This window comes from Amblyomma americanum, chromosome 7, assembly GCF_052857255.1.
Source record: "Amblyomma americanum isolate KBUSLIRL-KWMA chromosome 7, ASM5285725v1, whole genome shotgun sequence".
Classification (NCBI taxonomy): Eukaryota; Metazoa; Arthropoda; class Arachnida; order Ixodida; family Ixodidae; genus Amblyomma; species Amblyomma americanum.
The window spans coordinates 133,476,418-133,488,926 of NC_135503.1; the positions used below are offsets into that span (position 1 = coordinate 133,476,418).

Here is a 12,509-nt window from a genome sequence, read left to right on the forward strand (position 1 = left end):
GCTCGTACCGAAGTTCATGCCGCACAGTGCCATGAGCACCGGTATGGAGAAGGCGGCGGTGAGGCTGCCACGCACGGGCGTGTCGAAGACGCTGACGAACACGACGAGCATCAGCACAGTCTGCATGTACGCCATGGACATCTGGACCAGCGCGTGGCTTATGATCACCTCCACGGAGGTCACGCCTGCGCCACCGAGGTAAACAGGCCACCGAAGTGAGGCCCATTGGCGTAGAGCACCCATGTTCATCATCACTATCTTCGTCAGCCTAATTACGTCTACCGCAGAACAAAGACATCTCCCACGGACTGAGCTGCAAGTAACGCTGTCGTGCGCCAGATATAACCTACTTATTCCTGCAAAACTTCCTGACATCACCCGCGTGCCTGGTACTATGCAGTATTTGTCAGTGCCGCCAATATCAGCACCAGAGAAAGCAAGTGTACGTGAAGGGGGGAGGGGGGGGGGGAGCGAAAGCAGTCCCACGGACACTCTATCAAAGTTTTTTGCTAACCGTAGCGGAAGCCATCATGATGCGCCTCTTGCTCCGATGTGGACGTATTCGTGGCGCCGTAATCAAGCAACCCAGATGTGTTCAGATAATTTTTTTCCAAACGCTGTATTGATGACGATTATCTTTTTAGATAAGGAAGCCTCGAAGTACAACAACATTTTCTTTAAACAGATCTTAACCCTAGTAGCATTGTGTGGAATCAAGATTGTGTCGCCACAACCCCTGCGGGTAACTATGGCGGTATCAAGACGGGAGCCGTAAGTGTTAGCGTAAACTTCCTATCCGCGATTAACCCCTTGGCCTAAGCGCTGTTGGCTGCCAGTCTGCAAGGCGTAGCGTTTCCAGTTGGCACTTTATTGCCACCCAGTACTGTTTACTCCCTTGAAATTCAACTACACGTTAATCTTGAGTGCTAAACAGACAGAGACGCATGACTTCGAACGGTCATGTAGTGGTGTCCTGGCACACAGGCGCCTCTTGCCAACCACTACGAATGTGCCGACCGACTTATGCCCTAGATACGCGGTTAAGGCAGCTGCAGTTAGGCGTGGCCAATGTTTGCCAGATGCCAGTTAAGACAGCCAGCGTAAAAAGAGCACTAACCGAGGTGTCCAGAGGTTGCGGTAAACACGGTCAACAACATAACCGCAGTTAAGTTCCCCTGAAGCTAGGCACAACCACAATTAGTGGGAGAGCCGCGGCTGCCTTAACCTTGATTAAGTATTTCTCTATAGAAAATGTATTAAAGTTGCGACCAGCACTGTGAATAAGGCAACTGTTTTCGCTCCTAGGCAACCGTGAGGAACGTCCTCTAACGTGACGCCTGTATAGGTATTCCCTCACTGCTGATGCATCAGCATGAGGAAATGTCGCTTGGTTTCTGTCCATTGTTTCTTGGACGCAGGAGCGCAGGCGTACCTGCCACGACGCAGCGTGCTTGTATCCCTTCCTGGCTTTCGGCCACCAGCAGCAGAGCCGTCAGGGACATGGACAGGGCGAACAGCGTGCTGCGGGGAGAGGCAGCGCAGGAAGCACTTTCTGACATTTATTGTAAAAAAAAATACTTGTCAGACCGCTGAAATTATACCTGCCCATCGCATGCAAAAAAATACACATCACTCTACTCGCCGAAGAATTCGGGTCATCCGGCTTTAAAAAAGAGGATCTGAAAGGGGCTCTCAATATATCGGTATGCCTTGGATGTTAAAGAAAGCCGCGTCACGAATATTCTCAAGCAAGAATTTTTTTTAATGCGTTTAATAGAAGCTGAGTTATCTTAGTCAAAATCTGAATTTGAGCGTTTGCGTGCCTTTCCCTTTTCTCTCGTCCATTAGGCCGGCGCTCGATCCCCCGTATCGCCACGGTCTCACCGCCAGCTACCGACGCGCGCAGGAAGGGACGGAGCATTCTGACCCGCCGGAGCGGCGCGGCTGAATGGCCGTGGTGGCTGTGCGACGTCCTAAAGAATATCTAACCAATATAGGCCTCTTAACCAACATGCACTGGCGTGCGCCCTAGAGGAGAGCGAGAGTTTCAAAAAATAGCCGGAAAGGTCTTGGTAATTTTGCGCGTAATTGTGGCTTCTCTGCTGCGTGTACAGTGCACTGTTTGGCTCAGGTGTTCGTAACAAAATCTACAGATTCCGAGATGTTTCAGGGCCCCTTTAAAGCTGTTGCATGGCGACGACTCACAGGGGCCGCTTCAAGGGCCAACACGGAGTTCGCAAATGTGCTGTCACGTCTCTCGATGTGAGACAGCTTGTTGATTGGCTGATGTCTCAAGCTTCATCCCATTCGCGAGTGCCGTGCGCGCCTGCCAGTCCCAGTCAGGCTGGGACGAAGACAAGTTCTCTCGTTGAAACTTTTCCAGAGGACTATGCTAGGCTTTCCTCCCACCTTTGTTCATTTTGTGTAAAAAAAAATTCAAAATGGCGAAAATTTGGGCAAGTAGGTAGATATTCCAGAAATGGGTTGTAGCGCCTATTCTGGAAAGATGCACCAACTAGCCCCTCAACAAGTATTACTTAGGGTGATATGTTGTAGCCCCGCGAGTCGAACATGCAGAAGAAAGGACAGGACGAGGTGCTCACTATCAATTGAACAAAAATTATTAGATGCACCCAGTATTAGGCGACTTCTTTTGATGTGTACAGATTTGCATCTCAAAAACTCTGATAAGCACGTCGGTGCTCTCATTGCAGATGTGTAGCCCAGCCATGCGGGCATTTTGTACGTTATAGATTAATTAAAGATTAATAAAATATATGTACATAAACTAATAAGCTTTTATTTCTTATTTTAGGTTGCAAGATTATGTGGCGAAACTTAAGGCCGCCAACATCGAAGGTGAGTTGAATCTTTAGAATTTTCTTAATCGGCAATGTGTTCGAAATATCAAACGTCAAAAATGGGCATTTCAAAGCTCGTTAAGGTCGCTGTCGCGGGTTGCAAATTTATAAATTGGTGTCGCTCGCGTTGCTAACGCAACAGAAGACGCTGTTTGTGTATTTTATAACGCAGAAGCAGTTGACGCGATTTCAGCGATGATAGTAGACGCAGCGACACCGTTTAAAAGTAACGCGGGAAAGCGAACTGAACGACCTTTTAAATAATGCCGCGAATCTTCATATTGTTTGTTCATCCTTCAAAGGTGCCGACACGCGGCTTTATCGCTTTGTTTGCGATGCAAGACTCGACCACAATTATCTCGACTGATCACATCCAGGCGGAGCTGATTCTACGTTGTTCCGGAAAGTTCTAGCAACTTTGCACGCCGTACCTCGAAAGTTCGCAATGAGCTTTAAAAAGAGCACGGCCGAAATCGGCTGGCGTCCTGTTCGACGACCGCCGAGCACGCTTGTTGCTACGCCGCCACCGTGTGATTCATTTCTTTGCGGGCGCAACTCAGCCCGAATAAAGAGTTTTGTTTAAAAGCCATTTTCGCGGTCTTCCTGCTCTCCGGACTGCAGTCACCACTGCGTGACAGTATGCAGTTTTGACTTTCGATACTTCGAGCCACATTGTCTATAATGAAAATTTAAAAAGTGTCTTCACCTTCGATGATGACGGCCTTCAATTTCGCAATATAATCTTGCCTCTTAAATATAAAATGTTGATTAGGTATTTAGTTAATTACTCGTCTAATTGCTGAGCACGGTCACGCACATAATGGCCGCCTTGCTGTATAATCTACCTGCTGAGACCACATCGGCGTATTTTTCACAGGTCTTAAAATAAAAATCTGTAGACGTTAAAGAAAAGTCATTCCGTTAATGCGAAATGCGTACATATATTGAGAGAGGCAAGAATTCCACCTCGCCTCCCTCTTACGCGCAGACAGACACAAGCAGCTTAATGAACCTCGGCCGCTTCGGGATGCACCAGCAAAGCTGTAGCGCTGAGTGCGAGCTAGGGTGTACCTCTGAAACATACAAGTGGGAATGTGCGGTCGCACTTAAGGCGTTAATGTGACATGAAGGAGTACTTCATGTATAAAGCAGCAGGGCAAGAATTTCTGCACACTGTGTGGTGCTGCTTTGTCCCTCAAGCTTAGAACATATAAGGAAAAAGCTTTGAACGGCAAAAAACTAGAATAATACTGTAAGTTGTAAAGAGCAAGAAAATGTTATGATTGCCTCTTCAGTTAACCAAGGGAAGGTGGCACTCGCTCCAGCCCCTATTCGAAGGGGACGCCAATACATCCATATAAGAGCGGCTGCAGCTAATCTACCATACCCAAATATGCAAAAATGTCCAGCGCACATACTCTACCGCCACACGTCATCGCCTAAGCTCCAGCTGCACCAGGACGATGCGTGCGCCGTTGGTGTAACCTGGACGTGACTTACGCGACGATGATGCCGGGGCTCATGAATTCCCGGAACTCGAAGTCAAACGCGTTGTAGAACGGATCCGAGAACTGCACGGCCAGACAGACGAAAATGAAGAGAAGAGCTCAGTTACAAAGCGAGTCCCAATTTTCTGGCAATAAGCACCAATTTTACAATGGTTTCAGAACAGGCGTTTACACGAGTTGGTTGTGGTTCATTCTCGACGAAAAATAGCGGAGCATAAGCTTGAACAGCGCACACGATGAAGACATGAGAAGCACTGTTTTTCGTCGAAAATGTACAAACAGTTTTCCCGGGACACGAGTACAAACTGCTCCCACTCTTCATACGCGGGGCCATAGGAATGAGATGAAGTCGGCAGTTTCTTCCAGGAAGGAAGGGAAAGGTGGCCTTTTCATTCCATAAGAAATATTGCAGGGAAAAAAGCACACTGCAGGTGGATTACAGAACAATCGGAATATGTCAGGATGAATCAATATAACCTAGCAACAAATGAATCATTTGATACGATCGTTCCAAGAGCACAATGAAGTCAATTCCATTCCCTATAAGTACTGGGAAAAAATGTCGTTTTCAAGAGATCAGTTCTTCAATATGTTTATTTGACCTTGTTCATGTCATCCATACCTGACGATATGTAATCGGACTCAGCATGTACCGACCGGATTCTATTCCGGTTTGGAATGAAATATATTGTCAAATAATTTCAAGTGAAGAGTTTTTCTCAGTTTTTCAAGTGCATCCCAACCGAGACCGTACTTTGCGGTGGTTACACCGAAATACTTCGAGTAGCTATCAAAAGAAAACTTGATTGGCGGTAAAGGACGCATTTATTGCACGGAGGATTGACCTTAAAAGTGGAAAAACTTTTCCCCAAATGCGATTCAAGCTCATGATCGACAAGTACACTCTGTGAATGTCGTCCGGGTGTGAATGGAGCCTGTGCCCGGGGATCCGAGTGATAATATTTAGAGGCGACTAACTGGATTGATACGCAAGAAGCTTTCACTCGCCAATCTGTTCCAATAATATATGCTCAACACGTGTCACATTGATAGATCGCGGCTAGTCATTACATCACGACCGGCAGGTGGCTGTTTCAAACACACTGACCGGCGGTGCTTATGAGACCCAGGTTGCTTTTCCCGAGCAATGCGAGAAGGAGTGGCTCCCGCAAGCCTCATTTTCGCCCAGACACTTCTTCGGAAGGCTGTCCATTTTGCACGCAATCCTGCTGCTGTCCGAGTCATTTTCTACCTAGTCATTTTGATTTTTACAGAGTATTTCATCGTCCGGCGTCTACCTACAAGAAAGGGCGACGGGAAGTGTAGGGGGAGGGGGGGAAAAGAGGTGGACCATTGGCAGATTGCAGGTGGTGAGAAAATTCCACCCTACACACCTGCCACGGCTTGCTGGTGGGGGCTTCCCAGAGACACTGACGCCGCCGGAGAGTTTGTGCCTTCATGCCACCACATTAAAAAATTGGCGGTGGTATAGCTCTGGTTAAACCTGGAGTGACACGATAGCTACAGGTGGCCGAGTGGAACTTGCTCAGTTGACTTGCAAAGTCAGTCTTTCGCCGCTCCGTTTCGCTGGGCGTTCCTTCATCTTCGTCGTCTCACTTCACACGGCGCATGCGCAGAGCTGTGGCAGCTCGGTTTCGCCAGCTCCTCCGTACCACGTGGCTGGTCACGTGACAACACATGACGAACCACGTGATCAGCCACGCACCGCGTCGCTGGCAGCTGCTCCGCACCACGTGGCAAAGCACGTGACAGCGTGGCGGCGCCGCCACGCTGAAGGCTCGAAATGCTGTCGTAGCTATAGCTATTGCTACAAAACTTCTTTTAAGTCCCCCGAGCACGCGAAAGCGATTTTCGATCCTGCACAAATTAGCTTGATTAATTAAAAATATCTGAGCGCAGAAGGGACAGGAGATAATGAGACAAGGGACGACGCCCGCGACGCCTGCGAACGTTGCCTCTCCTCTATTTGTCCTACCTCTTTTGAGCTGAGATTTTTTTAACCTTCTAGCACAAACGTGACCACCAACACGCTTTGCTGAAGTAACCTGATTAAAGCCACTGAGTTTGTTTAGAACTCCATGACTATCGCTTCCTTGTTTCAAATTTATGAAGGCGCGAAAATATCGGCAAGAAACGCCCCTAACCTTCCCGCTTTCAATTGTCGCTGAAGAAAAGATTTCCTTTGATTTATGGGGTTTAACACCCAAAGCGACTCATGTTCCGGTAATTTCGACCACCTGAGGTTCTTTAACATGCTCTGACATCCCATAATACACGGCGTCTAGAATTTCGCCAACACTGAAATGCGACCGCCGCGGCCGGGATCGAACACGCGCCTTTCGGTTCAGCACCCGAGCACAATAACCACTGAACCACCGCGGCAGCTTCGATGGAGATAGCCTTTTTTGCTTCTATAGCCTCCTGGTAACCGCAATATTAAGAGACCCCGCTGTACCTGCCGGAACAGCCGCACTAATAGAGAATCTCCGTCAACACCGTAGCATTACTGATCAGCGCAATTCTTTTGTGCACAGTTTCTGCTTAATCATCAGCCTGCACAGTTTCCAGCGGACCACTGAAAGCGCTCAACCACAGTTCGCATTCTTCCGCCCTTTCCTTAAGCTGTTTTCACGCATCCCTGATGATGTCTAAATTTGGAATGAAATGATTGAATGATGAAAATTAACCCCATTGTCTCTCTCATTGCTGATTGCTGACAGCAAGATGTGTACACGCTTCGTTTTAGGTCATTTTGATGTGACTGATAGTACGTCAGTTAGGGCGCCACACTGCTGAGTTGAGAAACACGACTCTTTCAGATAAGCGGCACTTATGTGGTCAATAATTTCTGAGCAACTGGCAAAAATCCGTTAATTTATCTTTAGATTAACCAAACAATGAAACAATGGGCATTTCAATGCGCTTTGATGGGCGCTCAATAGAGGCCGGTAGATATATTCTGGCAGCACAAGCAAGTCACATCGTTCGGTGCCGTTATTTCACCAGCTACCATTTAATTAAATTCATTATCCCTGTATAACGCACATTGTAATTTATTTTTTAATCCTGAGCTGCCTTTTCGAAGTGCTTTGTTTCATTTTGTTCTTTCACTTCAGTTCAGTTTAGTTTACTTTCGTTTAAATTAAGTTAAACTAAAGCGTTTCGGTTCGCTTCATTTCCGTATGGTGTCGTATCGCATCATTTCGTTTCGCATCGCATCGTATCGTGTCGTATCGTATCGTATCTTATCGCATCGTATCATATCATATCATATCTGTTTCTATTCCACTCTGTGCTGTTCTGTCCTGTGTGTGCGTGTTTTGTGCTGTTTTGCGCTGTAATGTTCTGTGCCTTGCTGTTATGTTCTGTGTTCCTCAATGTTCAGTGCTATGCTCTGTTTTGTGCTGTTCTGCTCTCTCTGCGCTGTGTTCTGTTCTGTGCGTGTGTGCGTATCCGTGGATGTTGTTAATAATAATAATAATTGGTTTTTTGGGGGAAAGGAAATGGAGCAGTATCTGTCTCATATATCGTTGGACACCTGAACCGCGCCGTAAGGGAAGGGATAAAGGAGGGAGCGAAAGAAAGGAAGAGAGAGGTGCCGTAGTGGAGGGCTCCGGAATAATTTCGACCACCTGGGGATCTTTAACGTGCACTGACATCGCACAGCACACGGGCGCCTTAGTGTTTTTACTCCATAAAAACGCAGCTGCCGCAGTCGGGTTCGAACCCGGGAACTCCGGATCAGTAGTCGAGCGCCCTGATCCGGAGTTCCCGGGTTCGATCCCTACCGCGGCGGCTGCGTTTTTATGAAGTTTTGTTCCCGTGCTGTTTTTCGTGATGGCGTTTTGTTATGCGCTATTCTGTAGTGGCACCTTTTCTTTTAACTTTTCAGGACAAGCCAGTGCACGCAGAGCCCGCACTCACCCGGATGGTCTCGACGGAGAAATTGGTCCTGGTGAAGTTGTAGGAGAGCAGCTTCAGGTACCGGGCGTGCGCATCGACGATCTCGAACTGCAGGGTGTTGCGGATGGTGTAGTCTGCGATGTGCAGCGCCGCGAGAGTGTTTGCAGGAAGCCACGAATAGGCACGTTTTCGCTGGCAGAAAGTGCGCAAGAGTGCATGGCCATAACGACAAAAAGAGCAGAAGTAAATCGCGCTTGATGCGCTTAAAGGTCATAGCCCGGGAAAGCATGCCCATGACGGTGAACGAAAAGAGTATACTCCATCGGTCCAGCTATGCTTTAGCGTCCTTACAGCGTACCGCAAGGTATTCTCTTAAAAAAATAATATGGTGACGATGCTTAAGCTCCGCCGTGAGCGTAAAACGCGATAGCGCAGTTGGTTAGACTTTCCATTCTGAGCAGTTTGACACCTTTGAACGCATTTTGAAGCGAAAAGCTTCACTACGCTAGGTAAAGCAGTCGTCGCGTAGGCCGGAGAATGACCTTGAACGACCTTCAGCCCAACCTTGTTAGTCGTGTATTACTATATGTGGTACGGAAATGGTTCGAACCCTTGACCCATGACCTTGACTTATGAACTTTAGTCGACCTTTGACCTCTGAACTTCGATCTTTGACCTTTGACACTGGTTGACCCATGGGTTGACCTCTCATCTGTGACCTTAAGGACATCGAATAAGGTGATGCGCATCCACGTGATGACATCCGATGGGGGGGGGGGGAGGTCGTAATACCATGTGATACCACGTCATAGCCACGTGGTGGTGCGGGTATATATAGAACGGCTGTCGCGAGTGTGTAGCAGAGCTACCATGGACAAGGCTAAGACGCTTATCAAGCATCTTGCTTTTCGCTGAGTTCCAGGGTTAGCCAACTTAAGCCACTGCCATTTTTTTCTCATTTGTTTAATAAATTAATTGATCAATTACATACTTTAAAATTCCTTAATTAGCGCCATAAAGCGCTGACTTTTCATCATGAGCATTTTGACACCTTTCAATCCCCTTTTTCCAGTTCTCTAGTTATTCAATTAATCAGTTCCAATAATTTCATTAACTCGTCATCGCCTATCACACACTAATCAGTCATAAATCAGTAGATGCACAAATTACCATGATACAATTTTTGTTACGCAACCCCCGATTATAGGTCGCCGGTTCAAATCCCTGCCGCAAGCTAGCCTCTTAACTAGTAACTTTGTGCTGCACGAAAAACTGAATCGTATGACACCATACGGATCGTTCTGCAGCAAACGGTTGGCATGATACATTTTTTTTTTAAACAGCCCCCGATTATTTCCGACACGCGGAGCTGACTACGCCGACGGCTTTTCGACCGAACGAGCTGTGTACGCTGTCGCGTAAAACTGCACCCCCCCTCCCCTTTCCTGGACAGCACACGAATCGTAAAGAAATATGGAGCGAAGAAACCCAGGGAAATAATCTTCGACGCACTATTCACACAGCGCAGAGGCCAGTTGCATCAGCAAGTCCTCTGATGCCATATAGTATTTCTATCCCATCTTACGTACAGCCCCGTGAGGAACTGCGTTGCTGCTATTATCGCACGCATTTTTTCCCAATTTCTAAGCTCACTCCTTGTTTGTGCGCCTCGCGTCACACCTGCCTCACCTGTCCTCGACCAATGAGCGCGTGCGTCTGGGAAATAAGCGCTGAGGGAGAAGAATCGACGATACAGTTCGGTAAACAAATTGCGTCCGTTCAGCGTATGCAGTGAATTTTCGCGTCCTTACCGGTCGCATCCAGGAAGAAGTTGATGGTGGTCTCCAAGCTTGCGTTCGGCGTTTGGCTATCCACCCTGCAGGCATCAGAAGCGAGGCAATGATCACGTGACGCAAGCTTACGCCATGCGTCGCAACGCAAAAAAAAAAATATGAATAGATTAAAATCATTCGTCGGACTGGACTAGTGTGAGCATTCAAGTGCACCCTGTTTTGTCGGCGCGCCGCCCGTCGGAAGAATGGTAGCATGCACGCATGTGTTTTACTCGTCGTATTTATTTATGTACATACTGCAGCTCATGGTTAGGTCCAGGCGGCAAGGTCATCATCATGAGTCATAATCACAGCACCAAAAAAGTTGGGCTGAGGCTTAGCTAAAGCGTTAAGCCTGGATATCTCGAAGCGAAAAGCTTCGTGGTGATGCTCGTGGTTTAGCTTAAGGTTTCATACATACGGTTACAATTTGGGTACACCTTTCTAGCGTTTCCAGAACGTGTTGCCTTAGGCATACAAAGCTTGTACAATCGTCTAAGATCCCGCAAATGCCATAGTCTTTCACAAACGTCACACACGTGGCCGGACGGGTAGTCCACAAAGTCTGTCGTAGAGACCTTGGTCGCGCTGGCACTTTCGCCGAGTTTCAACATGTAGTCTGTGTAGCGGCGAGTCTTTGCCGCTTCTTCCATAGCGTCGTCGTCGTCGTCTTCACTCTGTTGGCTGCTAACACTGGTAGCAGACGCGGCTAAGAGCCGCTTTTGAACGTCTTGTCGTCGTCGTTTAGCGAGACGCTCCTCTCGTTGCTCGGGTGTTTCGGTTGCTCGTTAAGCTCTGGCCTGTTCATTCTTTCTTCGGAACCGCTTGACGTCTCCCTAAGTACAGTCTTCGCTCACCTGGCCACTATCAACTGACGCAGCCAAACGACGCAATTCAGCGTCCGTTTCCCGCCGTTTAGCAAGGCGTGCCTCTCGTGATTCTGCCGTTTAAGCCGGTTGTCTAGCCTTGCACTTTTCATATCTTCGCTGCTTTTGAGCCAACTCCCACGCTACCGCTTCTGGGTCCTCTTCTCCTCCTTCCATGGCGAAAGGCCAGACGAAGGCGGCAGCGCGCGGCGGCGGCGACGACTGCGGCAGCAGCGGCCACCTGCGCTCCGTATGACGTCACTCGGTTTCACGGTCAGACGACGGAGTCAGCGCGCGGTGGCTACGACGGCTGCGGCAGCAGCGATCACCTGCGCTTCGCGTGACGTCACTCGGTTTCGCGCATGCGCAGCTGTGGCAAATCTGTAGTGTGGCTTACGCGAAGCCCTGTGTTGACGACCCTAGTGAAGCTTTTCGCTTCAAAATACAACAATACAGCAACAGTAACAGAGTACCACAGTATAGAGCAGAAAAATAATACATAACATACCAACATAAAACATAGGATCGCAGGTTAGATTTTTTTAGATATATAAGGTTTGGTTAATGAGTTCCAGTGGTTATGGTGCGTGGAAGAAAGGAAAACTTTACAAATCGGTCTGTGCAAAATACGGTGTTAATAAACTTTTCTGATACTGTCGTGTACGCCTTGTTTGCACTATTGTGCCAAAAAGGAGTCGCCAGCGTATACAATGGGGACTCGCTCAGGAATTCCACCAAGCATCGAACCACGTGTGCAGTGGAGTCCGAAGACAGCGTCAAAATCCTGGTAGCTCATCTTTGTCACCGGTGCCCTCTTCTTCCTCAGAGTCCTCATTTTCGAGATGCCATTTGAGATAAGAAACACTCGAGATAAGTAGCACTGGCATCGTTGATGCAGTGGTGGCGCCACCTGCGAGCATGGTGAATGCGCCCCCTGTTGGCCATGCGCCGCACACCAGATCAACCGTAAGGGTGAAACCACGAAAATGTGCCGTTAGAAAGTAGCTAATAAGACCTCACATGTAATATATATTTAATATTACGAGTGCTTTAGAGCGTGAGAGTTAGCCCACTGAACACAAGAGTTAAGTTGCGGGCCTGTTGCTCAGGGACCGATCGCGCGCGCACCCCGAAGCCGGCAGCTTGGCCCCCTTGGTTTTGTGTGTGTTGGATATCCGTTTTTCAGAGCTCCTCGAGAAGCCGCCATCCAGTCGCCGCCGAAATGGCTTTGTTTTGAGACAAACGCAGCAGATGGCGGCAACGACGGTTAACCGGCAGTGAGGAGGCCCGTCCTGGTAAAGTCGCACTCGGGCCGCAAGACGCGGCCGACGCGCGGACCCCTGGGGTTTCGAGAGGGGGTCGCGTGTAAATTTATTGCTTTCAACGGCGAACCGGCCGCGGGACGGGCCAGACGCCTCGGAGCAGGCAGCAGAAGTGGGGAGCGCGACCAGGGCAGTGTGCGTGGTTCGGACTGGGTGTTCGGTTTCCCTGAGCTTCCGCTGGCGTTTTTAGTGATTT

General features: G+C 48.5%; 1 protein-coding gene across 3 annotated transcripts in view; it reads right to left on the reverse strand.

Moving 5' to 3' along the window:
* Window positions 1–12,509, reverse strand: part of LOC144096599 (ABC transporter G family member 23-like) — a 90,617-nt gene that overhangs the window by 10,917 nt on the left and 67,191 nt on the right. Inside the window, exons 10-14 of one of the 3 annotated variants that reach the window (XM_077629406.1) lie at window positions 10,105–10,169; window positions 8,315–8,427; window positions 4,362–4,432; window positions 1,433–1,521; window positions 9–185 (exon numbers count right to left, since the gene is read on the reverse strand). In XM_077629406.1, the coding sequence (XP_077485532.1) occupies window positions 9–185; window positions 1,433–1,521; window positions 4,362–4,432; window positions 8,315–8,427; window positions 10,105–10,169 (515 nt within the window). The remainder of the gene's footprint in view (window positions 1–8; window positions 186–1,432; window positions 1,522–4,361; window positions 4,433–8,314; window positions 8,428–10,104; window positions 10,170–12,509) is intronic. The other 2 variants (XR_013306784.1, XM_077629407.1) reach the window with 2 other exon arrangements.